The sequence below is a fragment of the Glycine soja genome, chromosome 14, assembly GCF_004193775.1.
Source record: "Glycine soja cultivar W05 chromosome 14, ASM419377v2, whole genome shotgun sequence".
NCBI classification, from domain to species: Eukaryota; Viridiplantae; Streptophyta; class Magnoliopsida; order Fabales; family Fabaceae; genus Glycine; species Glycine soja.
This window is the reverse complement of record NC_041015.1, coordinates 48,432,718-48,450,852: the sequence shown is the minus strand read 5'-3', so window position 1 is coordinate 48,450,852 and position 18,135 is coordinate 48,432,718. Positions and strand designations below refer to the sequence as shown.

Sequence of the window (18,135 nt, the reverse complement as noted above, 5' to 3'; positions counted from 1 at the left end):
CTTTATTTATTTGTCCTTTGTTTTCGGTTTAGCTCTTAGCTCGGAGCCGTTAACTGTGACAACGAACACTACTACTCCATCCGGTAAGTTTCCTCTCTATGAGACTCTGTCATCTTTCTTCCCTCCTCCTTGATGACTGGAAGATCTGTTTATACATCCAGCAGTCAATTATGGCCGCCAAGTGTACCACTAGGAACGGAATCGTCACGGAGTTACTTACTCCAGGCAACTATGAAGATTGGAGCATCATGGCGAAGAACTACCTAACTAGCGAAGATCTGTGGATTAACGTTATTGAAGATGGTGGAAATACTGAAACAATGTCTCAGGAGGGAGAATGGAAGAAGAAAAATGCTAAGGCTTTGCATATTATTCAGATGTCTTGTGGATCTGAAACTTTGTCTCAGATTAAAGAAACTACCACAGCAAGAGGTGCCTGGAATACCTTGGCATCTTTGTACAAGTCTAGACTTGGAGCTAAAGCTGACATAGAGCAAGGTAAATCCAATCCAATTCGATAAAATTCCTTATTCTTTTTTCTTTTTTATCTTGTTTTATATTAATGTAATTAATTGTATCTATACCATTTAGCCATCGAGTTTAAAAATGTTTTTTTAAATAATATTGTGATTTTTAATTCTTATAAAAAATTAGTTTATTTTTATTCATTAGACAATAATAACAGGAGTATAACTTCAAACTTTCTTAAAAAAGAATTTAATTTTTTATACTTTTTGTTAGTGTAGATGGTCGAGTTAATTAGGAATTAATTTATTGTAAAAATTAACCATCTTATCTGGATGATAATGTAGTAATGTTAACAAATTTAAAATATATTTCAACAAAAATAATATATATTTTTATTAATTTTCAAGTATTAAAAATGAATAATTTTTTAATAAGTAATATATGTACTCATAGTTGTTAAGTGTAAAAATAGATATCTTTTTTTATTCATAGTTATTGAAGATAATGATCAGCAGTAACAATTGATATATTTTGGTCAATAAATTAAGTTATATCCCATGCTAAATATATTTTTAATATGTAATATATGTACTAACAATGTAAAATATTTTTAGACTATCATTTATCGAAATATTTTGAATATTTTAAATGATAAGTTTATTAGTTTTTATAAAATATCATATATAATTATAAGTTATATCAATTAAAATTGATTTTTTTTATTGTTTGATTCAATAAAAAAATTTATATTAAAAAAAGTTTAATTAAGTTTTTTATACATGCACTATAATCTATTTTTAAAAATGGTCTATATTCCATATAAAAAATTTAATTAAGTCAAAAAAAATTCTCATCACACATGCTCTATGGTTAATCAACAAAATGTCAGGTCTTCCATTACTACACAGAGGTGTACAAAGAGGTGATTGGGACACTGCACGCACTTTTGTGAACAACAATCGTAAGGCAATGTATGAAACTTCAAAACTGGGCAAGACGGTTGTTCATGTTGCAGTTCTCACAGGACAAGAAGACATGGTGGAAAAGTTAGTAAACAAAGTGCCCAAACGGCTTTTGTTGGAACGTGACACAAGAGGGTACACGGCACTGGCTCTTGCTGCAGAGTTGAGTGACACCATCTCCGTGGCCAAATGCATGGTTGATAGAAACAGAGACTTGTTAACAATCAAGACTAATGAGGGGCTGATACCACTTGTTTTGGCTGCTGTTAAAGGCAACAAAAACATGGCCAAATATCTCTATCACAACACTCCTAAGCAAGTGTTCAATGAGGACAATGGCTACACCAGTGCTTTGCTTCTTACCAGATGCATCACTAGCGAGATCTTTGGTAAGAACTTAACAGTGAACACAAATCCTAACAGTCAAATATGTCTATTTGGAATAAAAGTGTAAATAGACAAAATGCTTCATAGAATGATATTACTTATTAGGCTTAATTTGATTTAGGTTTATTTTTTAATTGTTTTAGGCGAGAGTTTCCTTTAAAAAAACTTAATTTATTAAAAAATTATAAATAGATTTTTAGGTTGGATATTTTTTTTAAAGAAAAATTGTACCCGATTTTAAAAAAATGACTTATAACCAATTAGGAGATCATGCCCAAATCTATGCATGGCTTCAAAATTAAATTAGACATGAAGTCTAATTTGACTGACTTATCTCCATCTGCAACACAACATTAATTTACTTTTCTTATAGATGATTACTTTATTTAATATTTTTTATATTTTTATATTTACACAATTAACCAGACGTTGCATTGAATCTGCTCAATCGTAATCCAAGAATACCTCTCACCATGAAATTTGATGGTGTTAGTCCTTTATTTGCATTGGCTCAACAACCTTCTGCATTCCCTAGCGTAAATCCGCCTAAATTATGGCTACAGTGGGTGTATAAAAGTAAGTTATCTTCTTCTGGACAAATTTAATTTTGACTTTTCGCATTCTATTTTGGAATGTTCTTTTTTTAAAGAAGAAAGGTTGAAAATTCTAAGTGACGGATGAACTTCGATTCCATTTTAGAAATAGATAAAACGAGTATCATAAGTTAACCTATACTAAATTACTGACCACTTTCATTGTTTTAAATTATGGGATTTCAAAATATTTCTTACTCAACTCATGTGGTATATGAATGAATAATCGAAGAGCCTAGATTGCTATTAGCATTCAAGTTTGTATCTTCAAGATTAGCACTAAGTGTTGGGCAGTCTTTTATCTTATTCTTATATTTGTATTGCTTAGAGTGCTTATAATTTGTTGGTTTCGTTATGGACTTGGTGACTCTGGGTCTTGTTCTGGTCTCGGGTTATTCAGTGGTATTCGGTTAGGATATATATAATGCATAACCGGTATATTTGCTGATCTTGGAACCTCTTTGTATTTTTGGTACCACTGATACCCGTTATTATATTATTTGTCAATTTTTTTTAAAAAAAACTCAGGTTTGTATCTAACCCATATTGGGAAGCATTGGTCAAGACACGACTCTTAATTTATAAATTTATTAAATTTTTTCATGAGGGGTTTAAGGTTCACATTTAAGTGAGTCTTAAATGTTGAAAGTTCAAGTGTATGTGTGAATAATGAAGACTAATTATCTTCTAACATTTTGGTTGTGGTTTAATTAAGGCACTAATCTCTTTACTTTTTTTCTTCTTAAAGTAATACTAAAAACATTTATTTCCTGATCATATAATTAATTTCATTTTGTTATAATAGTATTGTTTATAGGATTTCATAAATATTTGTTTTAGTCATACCCATAACTCATGAGGAGACTGGCGATCTGATGAAGGAAGACGGAGGAAGGATCATTAAACCAGGTTTGTTTCAAACTAGTCCTTGATTTTTCTTTTTAAAGTAAGTGTTGAGAACTTCAGATCATATTAAAGTGTGAAGGAGAAGAAAACATTAGGTGAACACTAACATTTATAAGGAATTGAAGGATTTTAATTAAGTGCATTTTTTTAGGTTAAATGACCATTAAAATCGCATAAAAATATGTTTATAGAAAATGGATTTTGAAATATTCAGACTCGTGTATTTAATATATAATAAAAAATTGATTATATTTAACATTCGACTTACATATATTTAGTTGTCAACACATAGGCTTATATATATTTTTGGTTAAAAAAATATGATGGTTTTTAAATTGTATTTATTCAATATATATGTATATAATGGAAAGTATATATATGCCTTGCAAACATTCACGTTTAGGATTTGAGCTTCATTTTGAAGCTATTTTTCTTTGTTATAACAAAATTTTCCTATCCAGGCTAATTCATACCTAACTTAGTAGTTAGTACCTGTTCAATTAACATCAATGTTCAAACCATGTTGTAGGATTTTTTACATGATCAAGTTGCTTGCATTTGTGTAACACTTGTACATTCTCAAATCTCTTCAGGTCTATTGTCTCGTCTACGGGATCATGTGATTACCATACTTCTTTGTCTTCCTGGTATGGAACGTATATATTAGTTTTAGAGAAAAAAAGATTATGTGTTGACAATATAAAAAGTTTTATACGATTTATTACTTCTAACTAGTATTTATTAGTAATAGTAATTTCATTTTCTGATCACTACTACCCATTCATCATATTCTTTCATTTGCAGGGATAAAGAAAACACATAAGAAAAAAATGACTCACCATCGTGCAGTTGAGATTCTTAATAGCATGGCTAAAGGAATTATGGGCTTTGATGAAGCAAAGCTGAGAGAGGCCTCAGTTTACGAGTCCTTATTAGAAGCGTCCAAAAGTGGAATTGCAGAGTTCATAATCAAGTTGACTCAGGCTAATCCTGATCTTTATTGGGTTTTTGATGAAAATCAAAGAGGCATTTTTTCTTATGCCATTTTGTATCGTAGAGAAAACATTTTCAACCTCATAAATGGCTTGAAAGGACAAGGAAAGGTGATTATTTCTCGCACAGATATATTTGGTAACAATATGTTGCATTTGATAGGGACTTCAGTGCCCACGGCCGAGCTTGATCGCAAATCTGGTCCAGCTTTGCAAATGCAAAGAGAACTTCAATGGTTTAAGGTTATTATTTTTTCTTTCTTCTCAAACTGTAGTTATATTATGCCATACACTTTAAGACTAATTATTTAGCTTTAGTTTTGTAAAAAATATCACATAGCCTCCTAGTTGTTCTTTTTTTTTATTATTATATAACAAATTGGTCTTTTAAAAGATTTAAATGATTTAATTAACTCCTTTTATCATGACATTGTTGATCTGATTTTATATTTGCTTAGATACTAGATAGCACAGTTATTGGCGAAATAAACATCATATTAAGTATACTTTGCTTACAGTTTAGAGGGAGAAAACTTGGATGCAGTATATGACGTGCATTCAATATTGTTCACCAATTAAAATGAGAGTTTACCCTTAGGAATTAAAATTTATCTTTAATTTCGACTTTTATTAGGTGGACTAACCAAATAAAACTCCAATTATGATTAGAAAACAACTCTGAAAGCACTTACATGCTACACTTATGTTTTCTCCTTTTTATCATTAGCTGCTAGTGTTACTAATTTATGCTATCATTTTCTTGAATTTAATGTACGTAATTCATATTTTGAGAGATTACCATGGACAACATATGGTGAATACCATGATTAGTGTCATAAACAAACAAAAATAGAAATAACATGTGACTCACAAGGTTGACATCATGACACATTATATGATGTCATCATGTGTGAGAGTAATATTATTACATCCAAAATTAATTTTTTTGCTGATATAGAGATCACATGATGTGATTCAACAATATTAAGCCATAATGTCGAATATTTCTTTTGTCGTATATTTGATGTAATTGTTGCAGGCGGTGAAAAGAATTTTGCATCCAAAGTTTCAACAAGCTATAAATGGAGATGGCATGAAGCCTAAAGAATTATTTACTAAGAAACATGAAGAACTGTTGAAGGACGCAGAGAAATGGGCAAAGGAGACGGCAACATCCTTCACAATAGTGGGGACTCTTATAATAACCATTGTGTTTGCAGCAGCCTTCACTCTTCCTGGAGGAAATGATCAAAATACTGGTATTCCTATGTTTTTGCACAAAAGAATGTTCACAACTTATATGGTGGCTGATGCTATCTCACTCTTTTCTTCCTCCACTGCTGTGATGACTTTTATTGGAATTCTCACATCTCGTTATGCTGAAAGAGATTTCCTTAAATCCTTGCCACTCAAGTTGATGTTTGGCCTTTTCACACTCATATGTTCTATCTTGGCCATGATGGTTGCATTTTGCTCTGCCTTTTCTTTGATGCTTGAGGATTCGGGTCATTCCAAGATGGTAAAATTTGTCATTTCCATTGCAAGCTTATCTGTGGTCATATTCTTACCTATGCAACTTCGTCTCCTACTTGAGATTTTTAATTCCACCTTTAGATCAGAGGTGTTGAATATCAAGAAAGTATAAGCTTGTACAAGTGTATTAGTAGCTAAAAATATTAGATTAGATTTTACCTTTACTTTCAATGTTTGTAAATCAATCATGCCTCGTTGAAATTCAAAGGCAGGACATTGATGTAAGTGAGAGACAGGCAATGATTCTCCTTAAATTTATTTTTTTAGTTCCTATAATAAGTGATTTTTTTCTTCTAAATTTTATATTGTAATTCTAAAAAATCCCTGTCCTTAAATTTTTTTAATTCATTATTAAATTTTAAAAATTAAAATATCCATTTATTAATTATAAAAATTAAATAAATAGTTAAACATTAATTAAACAACAACACGTGACAACAACGTCATACACTCCCATCCCGCGAAAGCAGCCTCTTACAACAGTCAAGTCAAACAGACCCACATCTTTGGAATGGAATGGAAGCCCTTCTTCCCTGATGATCTCACTGCATCTATCCTCGTAAAACAAAACAACCTAAGTTAAACCTTCACACGTTCTTTCACCATGTCCTGGTTCAGACACCTCTCCACCAAGTTTTCCGCCATCACCACCACAAGCACGCACCGCTTAAGTCTTCTGCCCCGGTTTAGCACCTCGACCGCTCCGGTTCGGCATGCGGGCCTGGAGCCCACTCAGGCCCACGAGAAGCCCAGGGTGGTGGTTCTGGGCTCCGGGTGGGCCGGGTGCCGCCTCATGAAGGGGCTCGACACTCAAATCTACGACGTCGTTTGCGTGTCCCCGCGCAATCACATGGTCTTCACGCCTCTCTTGGCTTCCACGTGCGTCGGAACTCTCGAGTTTAGAACCGTTGCCGAACCCATCGCCAGGATCCAACCCGCTATCTCCAGAGAACCCGGTTCTTATTTCTTCCTCGCCAATTGTACTGCCATTGATGCTGATAACCATGTGGTATGTTAAGTTCTTAACCAACTACTTTTCTTCAAATTATTGTGCTTGATAGGGGGAATTGTGAATTTGTGATTTGATTAAATGTTATATTAAATTGATCGTTATTTGGTTACTTGATAATGGACATGTGTGGCCAACGTGCATCGTATCAACCTATTTGAATGACATTTGTTAATTGACATAAGTTTCTGCAGCTTTTAATATGTAGGGATTTCCTCTACTCAACTATGTACATATCTGGTTTTGTGACCTTGATACTAACTGGACTAGAACATAAACAATAAAATTCACAATCAACATGTTATAATATGGTTGGCAAAATATCATACTTCTTAAATATGTGGTTAGGGATTTGATCTCTGAATCTGTATATGAAGATCAATCCCTTACATAGATCTTGATATTTTATGAGATTAGTATGATCTTTTACCTAATGGTTCAATAGAAAACAAGAAAAACTGAACTAAGAAAAATCACTGATATCATAAGAGGGATACAAGAAAGATTAAGTATCAGAAATGAAAATATGGAATGAACTTATGGCAAATGGAATGTGTAGATTGTTTTGCTTTAAGGGGTGAAGGAATGTGTTCTGTTAATTGATTAAACTTTTCCCATATGGGTTGAAAATCTAAGGGATCTATTCGAAGTTTGAAATCATTATAAGGTACCCTTTTTGTAAATGGGTTTATTGAAATTTTGTTTTTTGGTACCTTCTTTTCTTGGTCTACCCTATCTAGTAAGAAAAGGCTTCATTGGAAGTAAAACGATTAAAGCAGCTCCTGGTCCTGAAGCCCCAATGAAAATTCAATTTCATATCTATTTCTTACTCTTTCTACGCCTCCTCCAAACAAAAGGGCATCATACTAGTTTAAGTTGAAATATTCGGTACTCACAATATGGCTTAATTTTGGAAAATGACTAGTTTTAATTGAAAATTGGTACTTACAATGTGTCTTAATTGAGGAGAATCTGACAAATGGTTTTTAAGGTGCATTGTGAGTCTGTAACTGAAGGGGCACAGGCACCAGATCCTTGGAGGTTTACAATCTCATATGATAAGCTGGTAATTGCATTAGGAGCGCAACCTACCACTTTTGGAATTCATGGAGTCTATGAGCATGCAATTTTTCTTCGTGAAGTTTACCATGCACAGGAAATTCGTCGGAAGTTGCTCCTGAACTTGATGATGTCTGATGTTCCAGGTTTACAACAATTTTCTATTTTAGCTTAATATGAAGTCACTTGAAAATAATGGTTTTTATACATCACCTATGCAATCTGTATTTGATTTGGATGCAGGGATTGAAGAAGAGGAAAAACAAAGGCTGTTACACTGTGTGGTTGTCGGAGGTGGTCCCACTGGAGTGGAATTCAGTGGTGAACTTAGTGATTTTATTGTAAGAGATGTCCGTCAGAGATATGCTCATGTGAAGGACTACATCCACGTTACTTTAATTGAGGTATGCTTAGTAGTTAGTAGCATTATATATGTGATACAACCAAATAGACTACATATTTTGCTATGGCCTATGGCACAAACATCTTGCTCTTTCCATTGTTTATCCCCATGTCTTACAATTCTTGCCAACATAATTGTTTGAAATACCTTAGAGTTCCTGGAAGCCATTTTTTCATAATAAGTTGTCATTTTTCTTCATGCCTTATTGTCTTTTAAAATAATTTGTGTTAACAAATTTATTCGTGCCATTTTAGGCCAATGAGATATTGTCTTCCTTTGATGTCCGACTCAGGCAGTATGCCACCAATCAATTGACAAAGGTGAGCTATATATGTCAAAAAGAGCTTCTCTTCTGTTTGTTGAAAATAATCCTGCTGATTTCGAACTTCTGAATAGAAACAAAAGCAAAAATAAACCCAGATTTCTATTTAAAGAAATGTAGTCTATTCCTATGTTGTTAGTTTATATCTCCTCATATTGAAGTTTCTATCAGTCAGGAGTTCGACTTGTCCGTGGCATTGTGAAAGATGTTGAAGAGAAGAAGATTATCCTAAATGATGGTACTGAGGTTCCGTATGGGTTGCTGGTATGGTCTACTGGAGTTGGTCCATCTGCTATTATTCAATCTTTGGATCTTCCTAAAGCTCCTGGTGGAAGGTTGTTCTTGCTACACAACATAGTTGTTCTTATTTTCTTTTTACTGACAGCTGTTTCAAATTTACAAATTGGCAGCTGATTTTTTAATATAGTGTGTTGGAATACAAGTGTGAAGTGAGGATAAGAGTCATAAACCCAAGCCTTAAAGTTTTGGGTTGAAGCGTGGTGTCAAGTTAACTTATGTGGTTGCTCGATGTCTATTGGTTTAAATCTCCCTGGTGTTTACTCTCCTCAATTTTCTAACAATTAGTATCAAAGCTGATGGTTTAACATGGTGACTGGCTCGGACGAGCATAATGGTATTGACAATGGTTCCATGGACATATGAGATCCCTTGAACTGAAAGTCTTTTGGGCAGATGAGCCCATGCATGGAGGTCAGACAACGGATTCTACACTCGGTGCAAGGTACTGGAGCATGTTGACGGCAATGGTTAGGAGAGTCGAGACAGTCAAGGTTAAGCTTTAAGGGTCACCATTGGATACTTGTGGATTGAAAATGACTTTTGCTTGAGAGGGAGTTACCATGTGAAAGAGATTCACACTTGAGAGGGAGATTGTTGGAATATAAGTTTGAAGTGAGAATAAAACCTATAAACCTAAACATTAAGATTTTAAGTTAGAGTGTAGTGTCAAGTTTATTTATGTGGTTGCTTGTGACCCATTGATTTAAAATCTCCCCATTATTGATTTCCTCGATTTTTCAACATAGTGCGTGTTTGGTTCTACGTCACGTTGAACCAAAATCACGTCAAATTCCAAATTAACGTAAAAGTTAGTGTCTGTTGCTTTTGATTTCCATGTCCAATATGCATATATTCCCTCTCTAACATGCAACCAAACATAGTGATAGCATTTTGATCTTTCTTATCACGAAAGCAGGTTTTAGTTTCTCCAAAGATGTTACACGTTATATGCATGTATTTATGAACAAGAGGACCGAGTTTGGCATGGATTAAAATAAATATAAAGTCAATGAATAAGTTTTCATAAAAAATTTAATTTCAAGGTTGGATTTGAAAGTTTATTTTAGGTACGTTATGCTCATAAAATTTCATATAAATCCTAGATTTTTTTTTAACACGTAGTTTTTTCAAATATAAGCAAATATCAATAATTTGATTATCTACTCATTTTTTAATGTTCAAAACTTTGGCATGAAAATCATTACGTAGAAAGCCTATAAATCAATGGTTGTATTGTGGTGTAAGTATGTTAAGGCTGACATCTAAACTACATATATGTAGTTACATTTTGCTTTCTTAGTCATTTGTTCACCCTAAGCTCGTGATAGCTATATTAGGTTTCCTTGTATTTGACATAGTTGATGTGCCTTTGTCTTGTCTTCTGCTCTCATGTTTGCTTTGTTGTATGGTGACTTTTAACTATAAATAACTGCATTTCCATGAAGCAAATTTTTAAAGTTTCTTATTCACAGGATTGGCATTGATGAGTGGCTTCGTGTTCCTACAGTAGAGGATATCTTCTCAATAGGTGACTGCAGTGGATTTGTTGAAAGTACTGGAAAAACACCACTACCGGCTTTAGCCCAAGTACGTGACATTGGGTTCATTAGTTTCTCCTACATACAAATTCATTTCTTAAATTCCTGCCATTTGTAGTTCTGATTTTACCTAAGGTCTTTGTCCCTGACACATTTCATTAGTGGTTCATTCCGAATGTGTTACTGCTATATTTACTGTTAGTGGTTCATAAGGGAAGTGATGTTGCATGTGCCTTAAAACTTATCCTTGCCAATTTAATGCATTGCCATTTGAAATTGAACCACAGGTGGCAGAAAGGCAAGGTAAATATTTAGCATTCTTATTAAACAAAATAGGTAAAGCCAATGGAGGCCGTGCAAACAGTGCAAAAGATGTAGACTTTGGGGATCAGTTTGTTTACAAGCACATGGGAAGCATGGCATCTATAGGGAGTTACAAAGCTCTAGTGGACCTCAGACAGAGCAAGGTGACTTTCATTTCTGAGCTTTTGCTGGTGCTTCAAAAACTTATGTATGGTTTTATTCATTCACGTATCTCCTACAGGAGGGCAAAGGGTTATCTCTGGCAGGTTTTGTCAGTTGGTTTATTTGGCGCTCGGCATATCTAACTCGAGTCATCAGCTGGAGGAACAGATTCTATGTAGCTATCAACTGGGCTACTACTCTTGTGTTTGGCCGTGATATAAGCAGAATATGAAACTTTTAAGGTAAATAAATACTCTCTGCATGCAATTTTTCATTAAGACTTAGAAATGTTAATAGGGCCTTTCAGATTATACTTCTCTTTATTGGTTGTTTTGCAGGCTATTAGTAAAACAATAAGATGATTAAGTGTATTTAATTGGATCATTTTGGATTAGCATTTTTCAAAAGCCAGTAAATCTCAAGAGATGAATTTCAGTAAGCTGAACAGCAAGGAACTGTACTAGTTCTTGATATCAACTATGCATTCAATCTGTCTGAAACAGTGGGAACTAAAAAAAGGTTACTCGGGAGTTGGCTTGAAGGGGAAGGCAATAAATTAAATTTGGCTGCCTCTGCTCTTTTATAATAGTGTATACACGTTATCATTCAATTTGTAGTATATTTGATTGTATGGCTCTAAAAAACCTATGTCATGTTTAGACGGATCCCCAATTGTATGGTCAAATTTGACAATATATTCTTAAAGAGATTCTTTTGGGTGCATAAGTTTTGCAACTGCCAAATAGTACGAGACCCCTCCTTTTACAAATGCAGTGATATAGCCAAATTTTCCTTTTCCTACCATTCAATTTTTCACGTAATTTGAGCTGATAATGAAAAGATATCACAATGGAAAAAAAAAATTAAAACATTCAAACTCTGCACAAACTATTAACTGAGTTTTGCCTTCAACAATCACTTAGTTCTTTCAATACAGAAAGTTCATACTCCAGTATACATCTGGAAACCTTACAACATGATAATCCTATTATATCTATATATCAACCTTTACTTCATAGTGGAATGGCAGGCCCAGTTACATAATTTATGACAGCTCAAAATATGTCTCCACCAAAGGCACTAAGAGGTCAATTCTGACACACCATTGACACGTATAGAATTTGTCATCTTTTTGGTAATCAGATCCTTCAACTCGATCTCTCCAGGAAACCTTCCCTCCTTCAGTTTAGAGAAAACCTTCAAGGGCAGAAGAGTTTGAAGAAATGAGTAAAAATTCAAAAGCATTGAAAATGACATATATTACAGTACCTTCCATCTATAACCATCATCTAAGTAACTCTAGAGTCTGAAGAGAGGCAAGGGGCTTATGAAAAGATCGTTCAGATAAAAAATCTTTAAACAGAATAGATGATATTTCTTTGGAGCTACACTTTAAAACACTGACTGTAAGAAACCTAATAATCAAAATAATGTTACAAAGCCAAATACTAAATGAATTGAGAGTTGCAAGTTGAATGTTGAATGCAACGTATGTAAAAGCTCTCCCCAATCACCCAGAAAAGGCATATAGATATATAATATAATTGTAATCGGAAAGTAGATGTTCCAAACTACAAAAGTTCGTATAAAAATATCAATGGGACCACCATGGAGTTATTTGGCTCAAGGTAACAAAGGCGTGCTTTATTTAGCTGGGATGGATGATAGGCCCCAATTCCCCAAAGTCTGCCCACTTTTTCACAATATCTTGCTGCAGAAATCTTGAACTAGTTTTAGTTTGTTAAATACAATATCAATAAAGATGCATTAAAGAATGAAATAGAACCCTCTGCAGAAAGAGTGATAATTGATAAGAATACAGCTAGTACAGCCAAAGGTAATGATGGTGCTTAACATATTATATGATAGTAACTAAATTTTTCTTAGTGAGCCCCGAGTTAACCGTAGAAATCAAGTGAAGTGGTAAAAAGGTTGATCAAACAACTTGTGTGAGACATCTAGTCATCTACCCAATTATGATTGATTACACATGCTCACGGAGTCACAAAGCATAACAAAATTTGCATTACCTTACCGGAGAGAAAGATCAGATGCTCAACTAGCAAAGAAATGTTTACTAGTAAATGTAAGAAAGACAGAAGGAAGGCACCAACCAGTTCACCATTGAAGTAAACTTCGAAAGCCCCAGAGCTCTGTAAGAATGACTGCAAGGCATTCCCAAGAAGCCAAGTACTTGCAATGGTTCCAAACCTATTAGCACGCAAGTTGTAATACCAAGGAGGAGGTGCAACAAAACCCAACATTGGAAAAATATGTTCCCCTGCAACAACAACCCCTATAACACCAATCTGAACAACTGGAACCAATTTGCTTAGCAGACGCTTTGGAAGCGTTGGGGGATAATTCGCAAGAATAACCTCAGTTCCAGGAAATGCAATCTCCAACATATTTTTCATCGTCACTGCTGTTCCCCTACACACCACACAAACAACACAATCATCCACTTACACTGACTTCCCCATCCTAAACGCAAAACGTGCAAGCAATGAACCAACTCTACTGTATGTTTGGAAAGAAACTAGAGGGAGGAGAAATCACGAACGGTGATGCATTTTCTTTTGTTAAGTTGGAAGAGAAAATGGAAAGAAAAGTTGAGTGTTAAAATCACAAATTGAAACATGAACAACAATGCATTTCCTTCGATTCAAATTTTAAACTTTTCTCTTCCCCTCATTTTCCTTCTACTGTATTAAAACAGATTGTTAAGAAACACAAAACAATAAGAGAAGGCAATAATCTTGAACAACACTTGTCTCATTCTCTGGCTACTGACAATCCAAATTCCAAAGCACTTGATATGATAAACAGCCCACGTAAGATTCCACACTTTTGGTGCATTAACCAAAAACCTAATGTAATGCATAAATATTTTGGTTCAATTCTCCTATTTCCGACAAGGCAAATGCTACCCAGTACCTCAAGGGCATTGGTTAAGGAATTTAAGTAAAAATGTTTTTATTGGGAAGTGAAAAATTGTGCCACCATGATCTTTTTTATTTTCTTCTATAATTTATACAATAAATATTTTTACCTTTTAATTCCTTAATTAATCTCCTAAAGGACACTTGTTATCTAGACTTTACCCACAAACTAAGTGAAACAGTTAAGCTCAAAAACCTATTTTTTCTATCATTTTCTCCCTCTCTCTCTAAAAGGTCATCAATATTAAAAAAAAAAAACAGCAGGACGATAATACTAAGAATAACACGAAAGTGAGGAAAAGTACTTGTAAGAGCAGGAAGAGCAGAAATTGATGTGGACAGTGTTGCCGAGACCCGGAGTTGCAATATTGTTGGTGGGTTTCTGAGGAAAACAAGAACCAAACCATTATTGGTACCTTAAAAAAGTGATAAGAAAAAATTGCATGAAAGAAGTGAAATTACCTCGGGAGGGAAATCTATTGTCACCGGCTGGTGATGGTGGTGGGGCGGGTGATGATGGTGGTGGTGGGGTGGGTGGTGATGGTGGTGGTGGTGGTGCGGCGGGTGAGGATGGTGGTGGTGGTGGTGGTGGTGGGGTGGCGGCGGTGGATGATGAGTGAAAAGGGAGAAGAGGTCAGAGCAGAAGAGGAAGAGGGGTACACCCAGCAACAGAAGCTGAGCGCGATCCATAGACACAGCCAAGTTGTAACTTGGAATTGGAATGGAACACTCAGAACTCAGAAGATATGATGCTGAGGAGGAGAAGTTTGTGGTGGTCCAGTGTGGCTGAAGGTATAGGTGAGGGAGAGTGACTGAGGGGCAGAAAGGGTCCCATTGATTTACTAAAAATTATAATACTAGGCTAAATATATTTTTGTTTTAAGTTTGAATTGAAAAAACAAGAAGAAAGAAATAGCATAAATCAGGCACATAGATAAAAAAATTTAATTTTTATTGCTCGGAAAATTATGTAATAATTTTTTATATCGATTAAGTATTAAAAAAATACATATATCTATATTTTTTTATCTTTCTAATAATTAAAAAATAATAATTAATCAGCCTAATCATTTTAAAAAAGAAATATCGGATTTTTTATTTTATTTTAATACCTCTCTTTCTATTTTGGTAAACACATTAAATTTGATATAAATTGTATTAAGATAATTAAATATGAGATATTTTAGTAATTTTATTTTATTATACTTGTGTTATTCATTATGGGTGTGTTTGATTTACTAAAAAGACTGGACAAACAGAACAATACTAGACAAGTAATTGAGTCACATGACAACTTTTTGTATTGTATGTTGTTTAGTGATCGATACATAATATAAATAATGTTGCGTTGTATCTTGTTTAACGTGTTTATGTACTGAACAAAATAATGCAAATTTTACTATAAAACTCTGGTTGCATTAGCAGCACCTTGATACTGCAACAAAGGAGAGACACCTCTACGGAGAAGGCACGACCTATGAGGTAGGGCTTGGCGGCGTGAGACCGCCATAGGGTCATAATGATGATAGGGATGACACAACGTGACCTCGTCGAAGTTGGCCAAAAAAAGAAAAAAAAAAGCATAGCGAGAAGGAGGAAGATGATGATGGAAGCATATGAATAAACTAACAATGAAAAGAAAGAAATAATAAGCATAAAGGAAATAATAACAGTCCTTACGGCTCTCACAGCCAAGATACAACGTTTGGAGATGGAGGTTTAGAGAAGGAGGTGCATATGAAAAAAATGTGTAGGATAATAAAAATTCAGAAAATAAGAATAATATTGTATTTTTACTTTTGTTACACAAGACAAAAAGTTGTACGAGTTTAGTAGGTTACAAGTTTTTGGGTATTTGTTCCGTCTATCATTTTTTATTTTGTATTGTCCCTCGGTGATTCTTACCATCAAACGTTGGACAAATATTTTTGTGTTTTTTAGTCCTTTATTTTTTATAGCGAATCAAATGCATCATATCTATCAAACATTATACAAGATAAAAAAAAAATTATCCTATAGCTTATACCTTTATTATGTGTTGTTCTTTTTTTCCTCTCTAGTATTATATTTTTGGCTTAAATACAATTTTGGTCTTTTTATTCTAAAATAAAAACATTTAGTCCTCATATTTTTCAAAATCAATAATTTTAGTCCCCTTATTTTAAAATAAAAATATTTAATCCTCAAGTTTTGTGAGATCTACAATTTTAATCCTTCCATGATAAGAAATCATCCTAACGTGACCCAAATTTAATGATGTGACACACAATTATTTGTTTAATCAATATTAATCTCTTAACAATTAATGTCTTTAGTTTGATAGGAGGATTAAAATCACAGATTTTCTAAAAAGTGAGGAATTAAATGTCTCTATTTTAAAATAAGAAAATTAAAATTATAGATTTTAAAAAATAGAAACACTAAATGTTTCTATTTTAAAATTAGAGACCAAAATTATAAATTTTAAAAAATAAGAAAATTATAATTACATTTAAGCCTATATTTTTAACAAATCTAACATATCCTAAATAGTTGTATTTACATAAACTCAAATTCAGATTATAGACAATTTAACAAAATTATAGGTGGTCCTTTTAAAAAAAAAAAGAAACAACATATATTTTATGATTAATTACAATTTATTAAAAATTATGAAGTATGGTAAAAAGAATTTGGTTGGCCTGAAGTTCGGTAATTAATCTCTCTTGAATTTAAATTATTTAATAGATTTTAACTAATAATAAATGTAAGTTAAAAAATTGTATTACTAGTAAGAAAATTTACTTTCAAACTAGGATATCTTCAAATTAAGTAATGAAAATTTTAAGTATTTTCGAACTAGTTTTATCTATGTTCTCCACTAATTTTTACATAGTCAAAGTATTAAATATTTTTAACAATTTTTTTAAAGGACTTAAATCATTTCATCAATAATCAACTTATAAATATAATAAGGGATAATATCAAAGGAATGTGAAATAGCATAAAATTTAGACACTTTGCTTAATTTATAAGCGACTAAATTAGTTTGTCTACGTACGCACCAAACTCAAGGATGAGTTATTTATCAAAACAAGTGCATGTTTACAATAGGGGTGCCATGGTTTGGTTATTTAAATAACCATAACCAATAAATAACTAGATTATAAGTAATTATAATAATTATAATCATAACTAATTTTGCATAATTAATTATAATTTGATTTAATTAGTTGTTGTTTTTAAAAATTGGAAATATAACAAGTTATATTTAAAATTAGATATATAACCGGTTATGGATAAATAAAAATAAATTATTCAAAATAACTATTTCTATTAAACTGATTATATAATTATTTTTAAATAAAAATAGATTATTTAAAATAATCATTTTTGTTATAGTTTTATAAAACAATTGGTTATTATGTAATTAGTTATTGTTAGTTGTATTTTTTTTTTCAAAATAGTTTTTTTTTAGCAGTCCTAAGCACTAATAATAGCACCTAATTCGGTGTTCATGGGCAGTATCCTGATTGCAAACTTTCAAAGAGATATTTGCAGTCAATTTCAGAAACAACATTTTGCAATCTGAGTTAAAGAAACCATGAAATAGCTGTAGCAAAGAGGAGGATTCTGCTTCTGCAACTGGAAGCACGCCTTACTTTTAACAATATACTTTTTAAATCTTAAACGAGAAGCATTGTGATTGTGACTTGTTATGTTTAGAATTGAAATTCTATCTTCAGTCATATCTCGTTTAGCATTAAACTAACTACTAGTAACACACTAACTAACAAAGTAATATATCATTGAGCTTGCTAAATCAACAAATATGAGATTAATCTAATTTAACAAGAGTGAACAAGTGATTTCGAATTTAAGTATTAAATATATTGTTACATCATACACTTAAGAAAAATATTGTCATATATAATTTTATCTAACTCTAATAAAATTCTTTTATTTAAAAGATACATTCTTAAAAGATACATGTTATTCAGTAAAAAAAACAGTAATATAAAAATATGTTTGTCTATACAATTATATAAAAGATTCATATCCTGTTATTCAATTTGTTTGTATTTTCAAGATTAATTTCAAAATCATGTCCTATTGTATATATATCTATACGTATTGTTCAACACCAAATGGTCCATAAGTTTTCTTGTTACTCTCAAAACTCTGTGACCGAACTAAGTTTGGCCCCCTTTGATTTAAGCTGCCATAGTATCCATGAATTTTAGTTTGGAACTCATTTGGACAATCAAGCTTCACCT

At 32.7% G+C, this 18,135-nt stretch overlaps 3 protein-coding genes across 3 annotated transcripts; 2 read left to right on the top strand and 1 right to left on the bottom strand.

Moving 5' to 3' along the window:
* On the top strand, positions 1–6,061 carry LOC114384621. The gene is made up of 8 exons (XM_028344328.1): positions 1–83; positions 162–498; positions 1,358–1,819; positions 2,244–2,393; positions 3,251–3,319; positions 3,910–3,963; positions 4,121–4,551; positions 5,348–6,061. Exons 2-8 carry the CDS (start codon positions 171–173, stop codon positions 5,951–5,953), a joined length of 2,100 nt encoding a protein of 699 aa, XP_028200129.1. The 5' UTR covers positions 1–83; positions 162–170; the 3' UTR covers positions 5,954–6,061.
* Positions 6,062–6,295: 234 nt separating this feature from the next.
* On the top strand, positions 6,296–11,685 carry LOC114383719 (internal alternative NAD(P)H-ubiquinone oxidoreductase A1, mitochondrial-like). Its single transcript, XM_028343453.1, has 9 exons — positions 6,296–6,850; positions 7,842–8,055; positions 8,153–8,313; positions 8,567–8,632; positions 8,806–8,969; positions 10,407–10,521; positions 10,760–10,939; positions 11,017–11,179; positions 11,276–11,685. Exons 1-8 carry the CDS (start codon positions 6,446–6,448, stop codon positions 11,167–11,169), a joined length of 1,458 nt encoding a protein of 485 aa, XP_028199254.1. The 5' UTR covers positions 6,296–6,445; the 3' UTR covers positions 11,170–11,179; positions 11,276–11,685.
* Positions 11,686–11,817: 132 nt separating this feature from the next.
* LOC114383720 (selT-like protein) lies at positions 11,818–14,705 on the bottom strand. Its single transcript, XM_028343454.1, has 4 exons — positions 14,342–14,705; positions 14,185–14,261; positions 13,052–13,370; positions 11,818–12,134 (listed from the first exon to the last, which is right to left on the bottom strand). The coding sequence occupies exons 1-4, from the start codon at positions 14,567–14,569 to the stop codon at positions 12,018–12,020; spliced, it is 741 nt and encodes a 246-aa protein (XP_028199255.1). The 5' UTR covers positions 14,570–14,705; the 3' UTR covers positions 11,818–12,017.
* Between the last annotated feature and the right edge of the window lie 3,430 nt (positions 14,706–18,135).

Coding starts and splice junctions, on each gene's coding strand:
- LOC114383719 (XM_028343453.1), top strand. CDS start 6,446: ATGTCCTGGTTCAGACACCTCTCCACCAAGTTTTCCGCCATCACCACC. Junction 6,851..7,841: donor TTGATGCTGATAACCATGTG/GTATGTTAAGTT, acceptor ATGGTTTTTAAG/GTGCATTGTGAGTCTGTAAC. Junction 10,522..10,759: donor CACTACCGGCTTTAGCCCAA/GTACGTGACATT, acceptor ATTGAACCACAG/GTGGCAGAAAGGCAAGGTAA.
- LOC114383720 (XM_028343454.1), bottom strand. CDS start 14,569: ATGGATCGCGCTCAGCTTCTGTTGCTGGGTGTACCCCTCTTCCTCTTC. Junction 14,262..14,341: donor CAATAGATTTCCCTCCCGAG/GTAATTTCACTT, acceptor TGTTTTCCTCAG/AAACCCACCAACAATATTGC. Junction 12,135..13,051: donor TTTACTTCAATGGTGAACTG/GTTGGTGCCTTC, acceptor CTGCCCTTGAAG/GTTTTCTCTAAACTGAAGGA.
- LOC114384621 (XM_028344328.1), top strand. CDS start 171: ATGGCCGCCAAGTGTACCACTAGGAACGGAATCGTCACGGAGTTACTT. Junction 1,820..2,243: donor CATCACTAGCGAGATCTTTG/GTAAGAACTTAA, acceptor ACAATTAACCAG/ACGTTGCATTGAATCTGCTC. Junction 4,552..5,347: donor GAGAACTTCAATGGTTTAAG/GTTATTATTTTT, acceptor TAATTGTTGCAG/GCGGTGAAAAGAATTTTGCA.